Source organism: Papaver somniferum, chromosome 9 (assembly GCF_003573695.1).
Source record: "Papaver somniferum cultivar HN1 chromosome 9, ASM357369v1, whole genome shotgun sequence".
NCBI classification, from domain to species: domain Eukaryota; kingdom Viridiplantae; phylum Streptophyta; class Magnoliopsida; order Ranunculales; family Papaveraceae; genus Papaver; species Papaver somniferum.
Window position 1 is genome coordinate 135,654,348 of NC_039366.1, and position 18,479 is coordinate 135,672,826.

An 18,479-nucleotide genomic window follows, 5' to 3' on the forward strand; every position below is an offset into this window, starting at 1 on the left:
CAAATGCTTAGGGTTAGTAGGGTAGATAGAGTCTAGATACATTGGCATAAAACACATTTATGCCATCAATAAAAACACAAATTATACGTAATCCCTTAATTAAGGGGGACAATTATATTAAACAATAAAAGTAAATATATACTGTTTAGTATTCCGAAAAGAATTTCACTCGGATAAGTAGAATCTCTAGGAGAAAAACAATCACAAAACTTGAGATCTCAGCCCTCGGATATCGGATCGTAGGGTCATTATAAATCCTAGTATTTCCCTATTAAATCGTATTTTATTACTAACTATATTTCATTCTATCAGTGTCATTTTTTTACGATAAAATGGAATAGAATGAAACAAAAAGGAAGAAAAAAAGAATAATGGTGGTGGAGAAGGGCAGTCACACTTTTTGTTTAATTTATTTATTATTAGTAGTAGCAAGGGTTTTCACCCAAGGATAAGAGAGATCTCTCTTAGACTCCAAAATACAAAATCACTATAATTTTGGCCTTTCTCCATCTCTGTTCTCTTCTCCAGTGTTGAACATTTCTCAGAGGGATCCGTTTTTTTCTATCACTTTGAAATTTCCTGGTAAGTACTTTACTTTATTATAATTTCTCTTCTTGGTTATTGTTTCTAGGATCTGGGGTTTTGTTTATTCACTGTTTTCTGTAATGGGTTCTCGTTAATTCACTGTTTTGTGTGATGGTTTCTTGTTTATGTAACCATTGGTGCTCAAATGGAGTTTTTTCTTCAATAGTTCATGTTTCTTCGGATTGTTTTTTGATTTCTTGTTTTCTGTTTGTTTGTTTTTCTCTCTTCCAGATGTACATAAGTGTTAATGCAGAAGGATTGTTATTAGAATTTTGATGAAACAATAAGAAAATGGGTGGAGATCAGAAGAAGCTAGTTTATTCTGCAAATTTTCTTCTTCTTCTTCTTGTATGTTCTGTTGCAGTTGTTGTCAGTGAGACTGATCCTGGAGACTTGCAGATACTACTCGATTTTCAGAAAGGCTTGGATAATCCGGAATTACTGAAATGGCCTACTAATGATGCTGATCCATGTAAAGGTCCATGGCCTCATGTTTTCTGCAATGGTAATAGAATTGCACAAATTCAGGTACAAGAACTGGGATTAATTGGTCCTCTTCCTCATAATTTCAATCAGTTAACTGAACTTGAGAATTTGGGTCTTCAGAGGAACAAATTCAATGGAAAATTACCCACTTTTAAAGGTTTGTCTAAATTAGGCAAGGCTTATTTGGGTGGTAATCAGTTTGATACCATTCCTTCTGATTTTTTTCAAGGGCTTGATAGTTTGCAGATCTTAACTTTGGAGGAGAATCCTTTAAACAAGACTACAGGATGGTCGATTCCTTCCGACTTGCAGAATTCTGCGCAATTACAGACTCTATCTATGACGCGCTGCAACTTGATTGGTAGTATACCGGATTGGTTAGGAAGCATGGCATCTCTTGAGAGTTTGAGATTGTCTAACAATCGACTCACTGGTTTGCTTCCTGAAAGTTTCAAGGACTCTTCATTGAAGAATTTGTGGTTGAATGATCAAAATGGAGGTGGATTTACGGGTACCATAGATGTAATTGCTTCAATGACTTCGTTAACAACGGCGTGGCTACATGGTAACCAGTTTACAGGCATGATTCCATCAAGTATTGGAGAGTTAACTTCTTTGGAGGATCTTAATCTCAATAGGAATCAACTTTCTGGTATTGTTCCTGCTGGCTTGACTGAACTAAAAAGCTTACAGAAGTTGGATTTGAGTAATAACCATCTAATGGGGCCGACGCCGAAGTTTATATCTGGTAATTTTTCTATGTCTAATAATGCATTTTGCCAAGATGTTCCTGGAGCTGCATGTTCTGCTGAAGTTATGGTCCTTATTGATTTCCTTGCTGCTCTTAATTTCCCGGTGAGACTTACTTCTCAGTGGGGAGGTAATGATCCGTGTAAGGGTCAATGGTTTGGACTGAGTTGCGAAGACCAAAAGGTTTCAGTTATTAATTTGCCTAATCAGCATCTCAATGGTAGTCTCAGTCCTTCAATTGGCAAGTTAGATTCTCTGCGTCGGATTCAGTTAAAGCAAAACAATATTACTGGTCAGATTCCTGCTAGTCTTGCTGAATTGAAATCTTTAACATCTGTAGATGTAAGTTATAATAATATTCAGCCTCCACTACCTAAATTCAGTAGTAGGGTTGAGATTTTTACCGAAGGGAATCCTCCATTGGATAGTGGTCAGGATGGAAAAACTATAGGTGGTGACCCGCCGTCAAGCCCTGGCACTCCAAGTGGTACTGGTACTAATGATGGTGATAAGTCTTCCCCTGGAGGTTCAAAATCTGGAGGAGGATCTAAACTGGTTGTGATTGTTGTACCCATTGTGAGTTTTGCACTTTTGGTTCTTCTGGCCGTTCCGTTGTCTATGTACTTCTGTAAAAAGAGGAAAGGAAATCCAGCACCAAGCTCTTATGTGGTTCACCCTAGAGACCCATCTGATTCAGCTAATATGGTTAAGATTGTTGTAACAAATGGCAGTACTGGAAGCTTATCTACTCTACCAGGGAGTAGTCATCAGAGTATAAACAGTGCTGGGACTAATGAATCACATATTATCGAGTCTGGAAACCTAGTTATATCAGTGCAGGTTCTTCGTAATGTGACCAACAATTTTGCTTCTGAGAATGAGCTTGGCAAAGGTGGTTTTGGTAGAGTTTACAAGGGTGAACTAGACGATGGTACAAAGATTGCAGTTAAGAGAATGGAGTGTGCTGTCATTAACGACAGAGCCCTGCATGAATTTCAATCCGAAATAGCGGTGCTCTCTAAAGTCCGTCACCGACATCTTGTATCTCTGCTTGGATACTCTATTGAAGGAAACGAAAGACTCCTGGTTTATGAATATATGCCTCAAGGGGCTTTAAGTAAGCATCTTTTTCAATGGGATAGTCTAAAAATGGAGCCTCTTTCGTGGAAGAGGCGGCTCAATATTGCTTTGGATGTTGCAAGAGGGATGGATTATCTTCATAACTTGGCCCGAGAAAGCTTCATACACAGAGATCTTAAGTCCTCGAATATTCTTTTAGGAGATGATTATCGAGCAAAGGTTTCAGATTTTGGATTAGTAAAACTTTCACCGGATGGAGCTAAATCTATCGTGACTCAACTTGCCGGGACTTTCGGATATTTGGCACCAGAATATGCTGGTAAGTGGTTTCCATCATTCCAATTATTTTCTTTTATGTGCGTGGTTTAGTAATTTGAACATGACTTAAGTTATTTATTCACATTAAGAGCTCATAATTCCATCTTTACTATGTCTTGATGATATACACGAGATTTTTGTTATTTTAGTTAAGTACTGGGTCTGTGCATATGGTTTCTATTAATTGATTTGTCCAAATTTTTCACTGTTTTCGATAAACTAGGCACATATGCTTTCCATTGGTTGATTATGGCAGTTTCTTCATTGGTTTGTTGATTCAGTAAATAGTGCCCAAGAAGTGCAGGCTGGTGTTTTCCATAATTTGTATGTGTATGCTTTTCATTGGTTGATAATGTCCAATGTTTTCACTGTTTTTTTAATAACTAGACGCATATAATGTTTTCACTGACTCTGATTTCCATGGCCAACTTATTCAGTCACGGGGAAGATAACGACGAAAGCGGATGTCTTTAGCTTTGGAGTCGTATTGATGGAGTTGGTGACGGGATTAATAGCACTCGACGAGAGCAGGTCAGAGGAGACCCGATATTTGGCCTCTTGGTTTTGGCAGGTTAAATCAAACAAGGAAAGGCTGAGAGCTGCCGTTGATCGTGCCCTTGAAGTTACTGAAGAAACGTTTGAGAGTGTTTGCGTTATAGCTGAATTGGCTGGACACTGCACGGCAAGGGAACCCCATCAACGCCCTGATATGAGTCATGCAGTTAATGTTCTTTCTCCACTCGTCGAGAAGTGGAAACCAGTTGCTGATGAGACAGAGGAGGAATATTCAGGAATTGATTATAATTTACCCCTCAATCAAATGGTTAAAGGCTGGAAAGAATCGGAGGATAAAGACATTAGTTATTCTGGTGTAAATGACAGTCAAGGAAGTATTCCATCCACACCAGCTGGATTTGCAAATTCCTTTACTTCTGCCGATGGTCGATAATTAAGGTAGCTTAGTGCCCTTTGTTTTCGCCATCCCTCGTGGTTCTTTCTTCTTTAGTTGCCTTTCTAGTTGTAGATAATAAAAAGTTTATGCATTTTGACCAGAGTTCCCTTTATTTTTCTTGTATAAAAAAGATTTTAGACAGTTGACTTTCGGTCAGAATGGGCGGAAATATAAGAAACCTGAAACCATCCCATTTTCCATGAATCGCTATGTCCTCAGCTTTGATTCTTTTTTTCTCTTTTCGACTTCCATCCCAAATCACCTATTAAACCAACTTTCTTAGGTACGCTTAGCTCAAATTTCTTAGCTTCTCTAAGTATCTCTAATGAAGTAGCATCCATCTAAAACAATTTAACAACGTTAACAACTGCAAAATTGTTTAAAATTGCTGAACAAATCATCTTTACGAACATTCACAGCATCAATCCACAAACAAACCTCCTGTTCACTTTAAAGATGTCAAGAACTTAAGGTGGTGCGAGCAGATCATACAAGGAAAAATGCTACTTATCAACAATCTAACTAGAGCATGTAACTAAGTAGCGTCTATTACTTTTTATTACGTCATCTTTATATGAGTTGTAAACAGACATACGAGTGATATTTCAAAATTCAAATTCCTGATAATTCTTTTGAAGACTAATTTATATAATTATTTGTGTTTTGCAATCGCCTATTCATCATATCATCAGAAAGCATCTCATCATCAACAAGAAATAGACCAAAAAAAAAAAAAACTCAATCCGTTTATCGCCAAACAAATTTAATCCTTGCTTTCCAATTAATTACTTCCTAAGTTATGCTTTTCTCTTATTCTTTTGAAGACAAAGGATAAAAATGCAGCATCATAGAAAGAGGGATACGAAAAAACAAATGAATGAAACTTACCACCTTTTAACATTTTTGTTTTTTTGCTAAATCATATAATTTTATTACCAAAGGATGAAACAAAAGATTATAAAACTAGCCAGAGTATAAATGTAGGCTCATATTCAAAAATAACAAAATGGAAGCGGTAAATAAACGGTACAAAAAAGAATTTTCTTTAAGGAAATCTAAAATATGAAGTGTCCTCACTCTCCATAGCATCGATAAGCATAGGTTTTTCTGTGTAAACTACCACCTCTCCTCTGCAAAGATTAGCCCCTTTTTTTGCCCAGCTTATCTGCAGAAAAGTTGATTTCTCTACATGAATGCCTGAAGAAAACACTGCTCAACACACTCAGAACCTTCTTCCATCTGTTTATAACAATCCAGGGTGTTTTATTTCCTGCAAAGGCTGTTATAACTTCCTGAGAATCTAGACTGAAACATACATCTAGCAAGTTATTTTGAACATCTCATTCACCAACAACTACTAGAGCCATTGTTTCAGCAATGTAATTGGTTGATATGCCTAGCCCACCTGACATTGCACATACACAAGAACCACTGTGGTTTCTTCCAATAAACTCAAAACCGGCCACACCTGGATTACCTATTGCAGTTCCATCACATCATATCAGAATCTGGTGATTACTAGGAAGTTTAAAGAAGATTTCCTTGACTTCATAGCTTTTACTTCTTATTCCTCTTATACCAAAAGCCATCATTATGTTAAGATCATAAACACAATTTTAAATTGCACATATTCCCTTTGTTATGCGGTCCCTTTTTTAAACCTGAAAAAAAACAGTGGCGAAGAGGTTCGAATTCGTGTTTTCTGGCCTGCGTAGTCTGGTTCGAACCACTGTGCCATGGCTTATTTGGTGATAACTGTGAACTTATCATCTATTTGTAAATTTCAAACCATATTTCATTGAATAAATTTTATGTACATCAACTTTATGTATATATATATATATATATATATATATATATATATATATACATATTTATATTTGATATTTATACGATTCAAGAATCAACCATGAATCTTCGATTCACGATTCAACATACGATTTGATTCTCAAAATTAAAAAAACGATTCACGTTTCGATTCACGATTTAAAAACCTTGCTTCTTTGATAGCAGGACTTCTGGTTTTAACAAATCCTAAAACTTCATTAAAGTTTGAAGGGTTTGAGAAATTGAAAATACCTCCAAGCCAGTGCCATAAGCCTTCACTGAGAGTACACCTCCATAGATTGTGATCCATAGTATCCTGCCCATTTCCACATAGATAACATTTTGAGACTGTGTTCAAACCCTTTTTCCTGACATTCTCCTCTGTTGCACAAGCTCATCTAAGTATCTTCCACAAATTGCAAGCTGTATATGGACGAATACAAGGATTCCATATTTCTCTAGTCCATGGATTTGAAGGATACTTTTTTCTTATTATTTGCACAACATTTGCTACTGAAAATTTTCCAGTTAAATCTGCAGTCCATATTCTTCTATCACACCCTCCCCAATATCAGGTAACTCATTTTCAGCAAAATAACCAGTCATTTCCTCTAGAATTTGCCACTTGCCTTAAACAATCAGGTCCTTTACCTTCATCATTAGAGTGGTTTTCTATCAATGCATTTTCTTTCTCCCATTTATCCCTCCGTACGGAAATATTTTTTTCATCTCCGAATAGCCATCTACTGCCTTCTTCAAAATCACTCATAACCCATTTTAATCTTGGCCAAATTGAAGATTGTTTGTAGTATGTGATCCATTCTCCCTTCAGATTTTTATACTTTGCTTTCATGAATCTTGTTCATTCCTCATCTTCTATCTCTATCTTCCACAGTAACTTCAGCAGTAAAGCCTTATTTACAATTTCTAATCTTCCTACACCAATCCCCCCACCCCGAATCGAGCGCAAACTTCATTATATTTAACGTCGACTAATTTCTTAATAGATGGATCACCAGTCCACGAAAAGTTCCTTATGATTCTTTCACATCCCTTCACAGCAGCTTTGGGCCATTTGTACACTAACATGTTATAAACTGGAATCCTACTCAGAACAAGCTTCACCAACTTTTTGCATCATCTCTACCATGCTCCAAGCTTGTGAAGATTTTTTTCTCCCAGGACTTAAAATTACACCCAGATATTTGTTAGGGAATTCAGATAAACCTATTTGTAAGCTATCATCAATACTTCTTCTTCTCTCTTCAGTAACTCCTCCTACAACATATTTAATTTTTGTCATGTTTATCACTTGACCTGATGCTTTTTGGTACCTCATTAAAATGCTCATCAAATTATCTAATGACTTCTTATGTCCATTACAAAAAAGTAAAAATGTCATCAGCAAATAGTAAGTGAAATGGGTGACATCCATTTCTGTTTACCATTGACTTTGTTGATCCTTCATGTATCATTTTTAATAAATTCCTACTTATAATTTCTTCTGCAATCACAAAAATGATTGGGGACAATGGGTCTCCCTGCCTTAGTCCCCTATCAACATCAAAGAAACCACATGGTCCCTCATTTACCAGAACAAATATTTTAGCAGATTTGAAAATTTTCTTCAACCAATTGATACCATCTAAAGAAAATCCAAAATGTTGTAATACTTCAAATATGAATTCCCAACTGATAAAATCAAAATCTTGGGTGATATCAAGTTTTAATTCCACATTACCTCCCCTTCTTTTGATGTTTAGCTCATTTACAAGTTCTGATACAAGCACAATTTTTTTTCGGAATGCTCCTGCCTTTAATGAAAGCTCCTTGTTGACCAGATACAACCTTGTCAATTACAAAACTCATTCTTGTAGTTATTATTCTGGTGATTATCTTGAAGCAGAAGTTAGCCAATCCAATTGGCCTAAACTGGTCAGCCATTTTAGCACCTGGTACTTTTGGAAGAAGGAACAAAAAGTTTGAATTCATTCCCTTAGGTATGAATCTACATATCCAACAGTATTGTAATGCTGAAACAAATCTTGTCATATAACATTCCATGAAAATCTGTAAAAACTCTCTGGAAAGCCATCAGGTCCTGGTGAACTATTTGGATCCATGCTAAACACTGCATTCCTCATCTCTAAAGCAGAAGGAATAGAATCCATATACACATTATCTTCACATGTTACCACTTTAGGAATCACTTCAAATAAGTATTCTTCTATATCAACATTTTGAAACTCAAACTTATTTTGAAAGTGAGAAACCAAAAGAGAAGCAATCTGATTTTGTTCAGTTACAACTTTACCATTTTCATCTTCTAATTCAGTAATACCATCGTGTGCATTTCTAATTCTCATTGTAGCATGGAAAAAAGCAGTATTTGCACCTCCCTCCTTCATCAATTTCACTGTAGACTTAGATCTCATGAGTTCATTATATTGTTGTGAAACTAGCTCATGTTTTCCCCTTGCAGTTGATCCATATTTTCAGGTTGAGCATCCGAAAGAAGTGAGACATATAATACATCATCATCTGTTTGTTTCATTTTAACCCTTAAATCTCCAAAAATTTCCCAATTCCATTGTTTAACAACATTTTTAAATCTTTTTAGCTTGAACATGAAGAAAAAAGCTGGATTAGCTGTACAGTCCTCCTCCAAAGATTTTTGTTTGAACTTTAGAAAGTCTGGATGGGTAGTCAAAACTGGTTGATATCTGAAAGGAACATTAGTTGGTTTGGGGATACCAACATCACAACCCATAAGAGCACCATGATCTGAAATCCATTTAACTCCCACTTTATAGCTCCAACCATTTAATATTGTAAAAATATTTATCGAAGTCACATAATATTATTTTTCTTCCAACCCTGTTGTTACACCAAGAGAATCGAATTCCTGGTCTTGGAGCCTGAACAAGTCTGCAAACATCTAAACAGTTTCTGAATTCATTCATAAATAATCTTAAAGGACTTCTTCCACCTACCTTTTCTTCAGTATTTAAGACAACATTGAAATCACCAATAACCAACCAAGGGAAATACATCCCACTTACAATCTCTAAATCTTCCCATAACTCTCTTCTATTAACAGTTAGACAAGCAACATGAATACTAGTAACTAGTACATCCCCCACTTTCACTGTGATAGTTTGTTTTGTAATGGATATAATAGTAGGAGGTGTTAAAGAAGAATGCCAAAATAACCATATGTTAGCCTTCACATTTCCATTTGAATTATGAATTATCATTTCACTTACAATCTCTAACTCTTCCCATAACTCCCTTCTATCAACAGTTAGACAAGCAGCATGAATGCCAATAACTAGAACATCACCCGTTTTCACTGTGATAGCTTGTTTTGTAATGGATATAATACAAAATAACCAGATGTTAACCTTCACATTTCCATTTGAATTGTGAATTACAATTTGACTCATACCTAGTAACCTTAATTTTTTAACATAACTGCCATGAACTCCCACCTTAGGTTCAACTACCCAAAGTAAAAAGGGATTGAATTGATTTACTAAACATTTGAGTTTGTCTTTGACTTTAATTCTTTTCAAGCCTCTGACATTCCAGAAAAGAACTCCCATTTAGAAGATTGAGAAAGAGAAGATTCAAGACTTCTCCCTCCTTTTAGTTTAGCTAAATGTTTAACATTCTGTTTTCTAGTTGCAATGAGTGAAATCCCAGAAGAATGTTTACCTTTTAATTCTTTCCCAATCTCTTTGAAACTTTTTGAACCATAAGATTGAGTAGAGTTTTTAACAACATAAATATGTTCCTCAGCTACATCAACCAAAGCTTGAAATTTGCTTGGTGAAGCAAAAAACTCAAAACACCAAATTGGACCTTGTGTGTTTTAGTTTCAGGTGCATTTAATACTGAAGGAATACTAGAAGTATCTTTTCTCGACATATAAAGGAGGAAATTATTTTGGGCAATCAAGAACCACTACAAACTCCGAATTCAGCTGTGAACATTCTCCAGTTTCTAAAATAGGTGGTATCATTGCATCAACTTCTTCACCTTCACTCAAAAGATCACCCATTATATGTAATTGCTCCTTAGGAGGAGGAAAAATATCATAACCACCAGGATTTGAAAATTTTACTTTCTTTAGGTTTATACTTCCAGACTTTCTTTGGTTTCTCAATAATGACATTTTCAGCTTCACATTGTGAAATTTCTTTTCTTATAGCCTTGCATTATGCAACATAATGCCCAACAACTTTACAATGGTTACAGAACTTTTGCAACTTGGGAATTTGAATATTATGAGAAAAACCTCCATATTTTGACTCAACCCAAACTTTATATGGAATAGATTTAGCTAAATCAATTTCAACTAAAACACTTGCATAATAACCAATATCTCTCTTGAGAGTTGTTTCATCAACCTTAACAGGTCTTCCAGTGGCTTTCCCAGTAGACATCACAGTTGGTTCATTCCAATATTCAATACTTAAACCTGGCAACTGAACCCATACAAAGGCAGTTGAAGATTTTTGGTCTTCAGGTTTAAATTTTTTTCCCCAAAATCTAAGTTTAAGAACATGTGTGCCAAGAGTACAGAACCCATGATATATATGTAATTGATGCTTCTCTTTTTTTTGATGCAAACAAGGGATTTTTATTAATTGAAATGTGAGATAACTACATTATTCATATCCTCCAAGATTGCACTGGCAATAAAGGTTGGAGGATAGTCTGACCAAATACGAGAAATTGCATGAATTCTAGCATGCTTAGCTAACCTATCAGCTGGTAAATTAAACTGTCTACTAATACATTTGTAAATCCAGTTTGGATGACGTCCTACAATATGTTTGATGTCTTGTACAATAGAGTGGTTCTCCCAGGAGGCTGATTGAATTCCTCCATTAACAACATTGATGACCAGCTTTGCATCCATTTCAAAATATGCAAATTGTATCTCTAACTCCTCTGCTACTTTTATTGCTTGCATTAATCCCCTACACTCAGCTTTTTCTGCACTTATGGCATCATTGGCATGTTCGCATCGTGCATGGATGAAAGTACCTGCATAATCACGGTGTATTAGTCCCCAGCCAGCAGTTTTAACAAAATTTACAATCTTAAAAGATGCATCACAACAAAAAGAATGATAAGGGGAATTAGGTGGTATCCATCTAGAGGGGTTATTGTGTTGAGTTGTTGTGTGTTGTATTTCCATGTGTAACATTTGTTTCCCTGTAGATTCATTTAGAAATTGTATGCTTCTAATAGTTTCCACTGCATTTGGTTTGATGTTATCAAACACACTTCTGCACCTTGCCTTCCATATTTCCCATAGTGTATTAGCCATCTTTACTATCCAGTCCTCAATCAAGTTTGTGATATCATTTGAGAACCAGCTTTTGATCCAGTCCTGTATGGAAGTGTCTGTGGTGATCATACTTCTCCTTGCACCTGGTGTAGTAAACCATATTGCCCTTGCAAATGAGGATTCCCAACGCACCTGATGTAATTGATGCTTCTCATTTTCTAGTTTAATAATAAAGAGACCTTTTTCAAGAGGAATTAGCTTGCAGTTACCTAAGATTTTCCATTGATTCCTCAACGCAGTTTCAACCGTCTCCAATTTTAACTTCACAAAATATAATCTCCCAATTAAACTGAACTTCCGTTCATCTAAACTTGCATCAATTACATCATCTGGAATGTATAAAGCAGGATGGTTACCTTTTTTTACCAATCGCGAAATTAGAATCATCCATCAAAACCCTAATTTGTTCTTCATGTTTTGAATTTTCAAAAATTTCAGAAACAAATCGAGGAATAGATATTCTCGGTGTTTCAGACATCACTAATACACTGATTTGAAAAGAAAATCAACACCAATCATTGAAGTGATTAATATGATTCTCCTGAAACTAAAGAATTAATGAAAACACTGAAACGAAAAACTAGATTTGGAGGAAAAAAATTGGACTGAGTTGATCGCCGAGTCACAGAGCTTCTCTTTCTTCAACTCAATTGATTCCCAATCTTTAATCTTTTAACATTCAAAGTACTGATATAAAAGCATTGAGGATTTCCAGTTGTTCTGGACTTTCATTTTGAATTTGTAAATGAGGTCACAAGAAGCAATTTGGAAATGGAAATATGGAGGATATTTTTCGTTTCCAAGTTTTCTTGGTGTTTGATCAACCTATTTGAACTAGCTCAAAGGCTAGGTTTAATTTTACGGAGAGATTTCTGGAATAAGGAATGCTAATCTTGTGTCAGGTAGTAGCGATGAAGGAGTAGAAAGAGGATCGGGAATGACTTTAATTATTTTATCTGTTTTCACCCAATTTAACTACAAATCTCGCGTACACTGAAGTCAGCTTTCCCCAAAATAGTTTAGCTTCCCTATAACAAAAATCATTTTTATTTATTTAAATGCATTGTTTGACCAAAGCACCAATAACGGCACCACTCACCGTGATTACTATCTTCGGAAATTTTGGTGAGCTGAAAGCAATTATTTCTTGGAGTTGGTTGAGACTTCGAAAGGTAATGGTCTTAATTAGGGCTGTTCATGGTCGGTTTTGGTTCGGTTTCTATCCAAACCGAAATCGAAACCAATACTATTGGCTTCTAAAAATCTAAACCAAACCAATCCATTAACCATTGGTTCGGTTTCCAAATGGTTCCAGTTGGTTTCGGTTTGTCCCAGTGGTTTTTGGTTAATCAATAATTATGTCAAACCAAAAAAAAATACACAAATTTACAGATAAAAAAATCGTAGTTGCCGATAGTAATGATTTACACAAATATACAGACAAAAAAAAAATCAAGAATAGTTAAAGTTTACTCTAATTCTAGAGATCAAAAGAAGATATATAATATATCTTAATTTAGTTATTGACAGATAAAAAAGAAGGAAGACGGGAAGAAAAAAGTCGAGTAGCAACAGCTGTAGTTGGGGGTGGAGAAGGGAGGCGGCTGAGAGAAGGAGAAAGAGGGAGAGTATCATAATGAAATATTAGATTTATGGTTTCTATTTATCCTCTAAATCAATGGGTAGAATCTAATACTTTTAAATCGACGGTAAAAACTAATTTTAAAAATTAATCGGTTCCCCAATGGTTTTTGCTTCGGTTTTCAGGTCAAACCAAAACCAAACCAGTAATGTCGGTTTTTCAACTTTTTTTACTAAACCAATCCAAATCTAAATGGTTTTGTTCGGTTTCTTGCTTATTGGTCTGGTTCGGTCGGTTTCCAACGGTTAACCGACACCATGTTCAGCTCTAGTCTTAATAGGTGGCCACCTCACTGACCTCAGACAGTGTTAAACTTTTAAAGTTTAAATTCTTGGAATGATTTTTGTACAAATGAAATTCGGGTAAGAGTTTTATTTATAAAATCCTCTTTCTCTAGTCCCGCTGTAGATTGTACCAGTAAATGCAAGTCTCAAGTTTATCAACATAATCACATGAGCGTATGCTATAGTCCTAGGCAATTGCAGCTCTCCGGTCCAATTTCATTGGCCATTACTACTTATCTTCACTTTTTACGATGAAAAGTTTTTTTTCGAAAGTGATAACATGAAGTAGAAATAAAGCTACGTCTTGACGGATGGTTGAAAAGGATCGAAAGTTTTTTGGAATCAGATACCTCTTTTCCCCCACAAATTGTGCATTGGATGAGAAGGTGGAGGCGGTAAGGAGAGACTATACTCTTGAGTGCTTGTTGGAAATATTCCCCAACATCACCACTAACAACTTAATCTCCTTTAGAGCGGGGACGAATTCAGAAAGTATAAATTTTCTTTTAAGGTCCGGATTAGAAGCTTGGTCGAGTGAAAAAAAAAAAGATTTAGGCTTGTGGACTAGCAAGATCACCCGGGCTTTAACCCTTTAGCCCAGGAAAAGGTCCGTCCCTGCTTTAGAGTTTTAGACATTTTCTTTCTTTCTCAACTTTTCCTTTTCACTCATGCTAAAATCAATAGTGCGAAATGAAATTCCGGTAAGAGTTCTATTTACAAAATCCTCCCGTACATGCAAGTCTCATATTTTATCAGTGGCCATTACTACTTATCTTCACTTTTTACAGTAAAAAGTTTTTTCCGAAAGTGATAACATGAAGTAGAAATAAAGGCAAGTATTGAGTCTTGACGGATGGTTGAAAAGGATTGCAAGTTATGGGGTATGGTTTTTTGAGTCAGACACCTCTTTCCCCCCACAAATTGTGCATTGAATGAGAGGGTGGAGACGGCAACGAAAGACTTACACTATGTTTGTTTACTCCTGACTCATCTGAGTCGTCTGGATCTGAGTCATCTGGATCTGAGTGAAATCACCTGACTCATCTGGATCTGACTCAATATGTTTGTTTTGAGTCAGATCTGACTCATCTGACTCAAAAAATGTGAGTCAGTGGTTTGGTCCCGTGAGTCAGGGGTATTTTCTTACCTGACTCAAATGGGTCCGAGTCAGGGGTTATGTCTGAGTCATAAGTCGAGTCAGATCTGACTCAAAATGCAAAACAAACGGTCTGACTGCTGACTCGGCCCGAGTCAGAAGTTGACTCAGATCCAGACGCCGAGTCAGCTGCAAACAAACAAGATCTTACTATCAGTGCTAGTTGGAAATTTTTCCCATCATCACCACTAATAACATAATCTCCTTTAGAGTTTTAGACAATTTCTTTCTTTTTCAACTTTTGCTTTTTACTCGTGCTAAAATCAATAGTGCAAATCACAAAGGTGAATAAATAAATTTTGATAAACATAATCTATGGGCTGCAACCACCAGTTAGGTGAAAATGGCATCACTGTTGAATACCTATCACGGTCGCAATATATTTTAGTTAAGACAACAACCAATAACTCATGGGCACGAGTTGCCTGAGTAGGCAGGCATCAAAGAAAGTATGGTAGTAAATGAGGACAAGAGAAGTACGTGGTGATTCTGACGAGCATTTACATGTTGGCCACTACTAGGATTTTTGAAAGAGACATGAATGAAAATCAACTTTATAATTCTACTTCAAAATGGCTGGAATTTTCATCATATGGTGCAAGGGTAAATCCTAAGCAAGACATGGAAGTTCAGCACTAGATTTGCCAAAAAAAAAAAAAACCGGAACAGAACCAAACTAAGTAGCCAGATGCTGAGTCATCGCAAAAAAGGGGCTACAAACATTATGAACTTCACTCATTTAAACTGTGATTGAAACTTTTTTTTTCTTTCTGCTAAAGACAATGTTGACCATACAAATGGGACAATAAAAAAACTTCAACCCAGTTCATCAATTGCAATGTTAGCTTCGTAAAAAATTAAAAAGAAAAAATGAAGAGGAAACAACAGCCACACTATGTTCACAAGGCTCCACATCTAAGGCGCACATGCTTCTTAACCACGGAGGGATGCTCGAGGAACAGACGGTAAACCTAATTCATCTTCAGCCTGCGGAAGTATTAAAACGATCTCAGTAAATGAGACAACAGTTAGCAATAAAAAGGTCTAAACCTAGAACATAATTCTTATAGGCAGTTCTTTCATGATTAGAACACAAAATTTGGAATGGACACACATGAGTAAAAGAAAAATCTACACCACAACATTGAATGATGCAGAACCCACGTCTACTTTCCATATTAAAACAGGGTAGTTGAATTTTGTAAGGGACTGCGAATTGAAGTAACATGTATAGATCTTGAAATTTAGAGGACAAGGCCTATCAACCAGAATTACTGAGAAAGTACCTGGGCGTTGTGTCTGTTGGGTGGTACAGCATGGCCCGACGGTGCAGGAGGCAAGTTCAGTTCCGGCTCTAAATCTGGTTCATCTTGAAGATACGAGGGCACACCATCAGATTCCGTCCCCATGTCAGCTTCCAAGGCATCAAGCTCTGATCACAGAACCACAAAATGAGATGAGGTCTAAGTACAGGAAACTTCACAGGACTCCTTGGCCTATATAAAACAACAGAAACCAAAAAAAAAAAAAAAAAGTCCCGCCTAAATGCTCATATTAACTTACCTCCCATAAGGTCGTCCTCATCAATGTCGTCTGGTACACTGTAACTTCTACCAAGAGACTCTTGAATTTCATTACTCACATCCATCAAGTCCATCATTTCATCTTGCATGTTCTACAATGATAAATTACAATCAGTTTTCAACCTTTTTTTTTTGAGGTCAGCAAAAGATTGCAGAATATTGTGCTCCACTGCTGTAGCTCTAATATTGTTTGGACAGAAAACTCCTTTTAGTTTCTCCAGATAGGAGACTGTACTCTTCCCCAAACACCTTTTAAGATGCAATATATATGTTAATAGAAATGAGGATTACTTACATCAATGTCTTGAATCTTCACAGTCTTCATCATTCCTTTCAACTCCTTGTTTGCAGATTTTAATGCTGTCATCTGTTCAAAATGCCAATAGAACAAAAACCTTGGGCTGTAAAACAGAACTTGTGATATATAATAGCGAAGTAGCAGCAAGAGAAAGCTTCATTATGGCTCACAACCATTCCGCGTAAAAAGATTTGGAGACATCCAAAAAGCATACTAAGAACAACACATATTAGCAAGCTAACCTCACCAATGAGTCATTGCATGTTGGAGATTAGTTTTTCTTTTAAATAAATTACCATTCTCCACAAATGGTAATTTTGTTTGTATATACAGTACTTGTAAAACCGTCAGCAGTTCAAGTTTACATTACGAACTTCGTCGATAGACACCTATGATAAAGTCTTAAACATCCCCTCCACCTAAATTTTGAAATATTGGAGAGACATCAAACTTATGTTTATTATCTGATTACCCATAACAGAACACGTCTCCAAATCTTTGGATAAAAATGCAACACGTTTAGGATCCGTTAGGATCTTGGATGACATTATTAAGTTTTGCCAACAAAATCCCAACCCTCTTACAGCAGTTGTCAGGATACTTTGACAAAACCTGGCATAAAAATGTCCTGAGGCACTTACAAAACAATAACTCAAACTACTATAGCATAGGAACAGAAACATTTAATACATACTGTTTGTTGAGCATCTTTGATTCCTTCAGCCGCAAACGCAACCTGGTCAAGATTAAAAGTCTGATTGTAAAGCATGTCGCGCTGCCCTTCATACCTGAGATGAAGCATGTCAAGGTAAGGTAAACTATATTACCATTGCAAAGGGGCAACTAGGCTAAAACTATCAGTTAAAATTTAGTTGCATCACAGCAATCTAAATCTCATTTCAGTATTTCACCATTACAAACATGACATAACTTATTTTGCTCCTTCATACAATCTCAACGAAATGAGGAAATTAATTTGGCGAAGATGAGTGCAAAAAGGTTTATGTATGGAAAGGACACTAACATTCGTTTTTGCTTAAGAACACGCATAGCACGGGCTTTAACAGCTTCTTGAGCAGGACCAGGTCGTGTTTTCTTAATCTGTTCTTTATATCTACTAAGTTCGGTATCTAGCCTTTTGATCTTCTCATCAACTGATTCACCTCTTTTACCAATCTGAAGAGAAAAAAATAAAAGTAATATAACACATTAATGAACAGCAATTTGCTTTAATTCATAATAAGTTAAATTTCCCCCAAAATCTACGAATTTCATCAATTCCAACTCATTAAAGGTAATCCAGTACAATAGAAGAATACAAACCCTAGTAACGTATAATAAAAACACAACCAAATTGAGTTTGAAGAATCGAGAAAAAAATATACCCGATCAGTAGCATCTTGAAGTGATGGTGGTGGTTCTTTATCTTTCTTGACACCGAAAACTCTCCTCATCTTTTTAACAAGATTTCTCTGTGTGAATTCGACAAATCCCTAAAACAAATTGGGGATTTTCAGATTGGGTAAGAATAGAATAGAAAAAACTTAGGTTTTCTTCTAGACGAAGGAGAAGACAAAATTTGGAAGTAATTTGGACTGAGAATTAAACAAATTATTTTTATGGGAATCGTAAACCAAGAAGAAGTGAAGTAAGTTTAAAAGTCAGAGAACTTACAAGGAAGGACCCCAGAAGTTTTTTCGAAGGCGAATAAGCGTGTCTTTCATGTTTTTACAAGTAAGTACAACTGCCTAATGGGCCACCAGTTTACCAGATAAGTTACCAAATAACATAGAACTAGGGGTAAACATGGGCCGGTTTTTAACTCATTTCCATCGGATCCAATCCACTACCGATTTCATATTTAGAATGCGCATCCAATCCAACATCCAACGAATTTGCATCTAATGGGTGCACGGATGAAGGGATTGGGTACGGATAAGGGAAAATTAGGGGAGATCCAAAAAAAAATAATATTCTTATTGTCAGACCCACAATTAATTTTGGGTACAGTGACACCCATAATTATTTTTGTGACACCCATAATTATATGAAATTATTAAATATGTCTGCATGGCGGATTATGCATCCGCATGACGGGTTATGCATACTATTTTTTTCAGGGATAACTCGTTATGCACCCTAATTTTTCAAGGGTA

At 36.1% G+C, this 18,479-nt stretch overlaps 2 protein-coding genes across 2 annotated transcripts; one reads left to right on the forward strand and one right to left on the reverse strand.

Moving 5' to 3' along the window:
• The first annotated feature begins 366 nt into the window (after nt 1-366).
• On the forward strand, nt 367-4,375 carry LOC113313816 (receptor protein kinase TMK1-like). Its single transcript, XM_026562610.1, has 3 exons — nt 367-582; nt 817-3,220; nt 3,657-4,375. Exons 2-3 carry the CDS (start codon nt 877-879, stop codon nt 4,166-4,168), a joined length of 2,856 nt encoding a protein of 951 aa, XP_026418395.1. The 5' UTR covers nt 367-582; nt 817-876; the 3' UTR covers nt 4,169-4,375.
• A 10,824-nt stretch (nt 4,376-15,199) lies between these two features.
• LOC113313212 (vacuolar protein sorting-associated protein 60.2-like) lies at nt 15,200-18,002 on the reverse strand. The gene is made up of 7 exons (XM_026561952.1): nt 17,709-18,002; nt 17,348-17,499; nt 17,018-17,111; nt 16,321-16,392; nt 16,006-16,117; nt 15,729-15,874; nt 15,200-15,429 (listed from the first exon to the last, which is right to left on the reverse strand). Exons 1-7 carry the CDS (start codon nt 17,775-17,777, stop codon nt 15,376-15,378), a joined length of 699 nt encoding a protein of 232 aa, XP_026417737.1. The 5' UTR covers nt 17,778-18,002; the 3' UTR covers nt 15,200-15,375.
• Between the last annotated feature and the right edge of the window lie 477 nt (nt 18,003-18,479).

Excerpts from the sequence above, each read along its gene's own strand:
- LOC113313816 (XM_026562610.1), top strand. The coding sequence starts at position 877 with ATGGGTGGAGATCAGAAGAAGCTAGTTTATTCTGCAAATTTTCTTCTT. Across the intron at positions 3,221-3,656 it reads TTTGGCACCAGAATATGCTG|TCACGGGGAAGATAACGACG; the intron begins GTAAGTGGTTTC and ends CAACTTATTCAG.
- LOC113313212 (XM_026561952.1), bottom strand. The coding sequence starts at position 17,777 with ATGAGGAGAGTTTTCGGTGTCAAGAAAGATAAAGAACCACCACCATCA. Across the intron at positions 16,393-17,017 it reads TCAAAGATGCTCAACAAACA|ATGACAGCATTAAAATCTGC; the intron begins GTATGTATTAAA and ends CATTTTGAACAG. Across the intron at positions 15,875-16,005 it reads TGAGGACGACCTTATGGGAG|AGCTTGATGCCTTGGAAGCT; the intron begins GTAAGTTAATAT and ends TTCTGTGATCAG.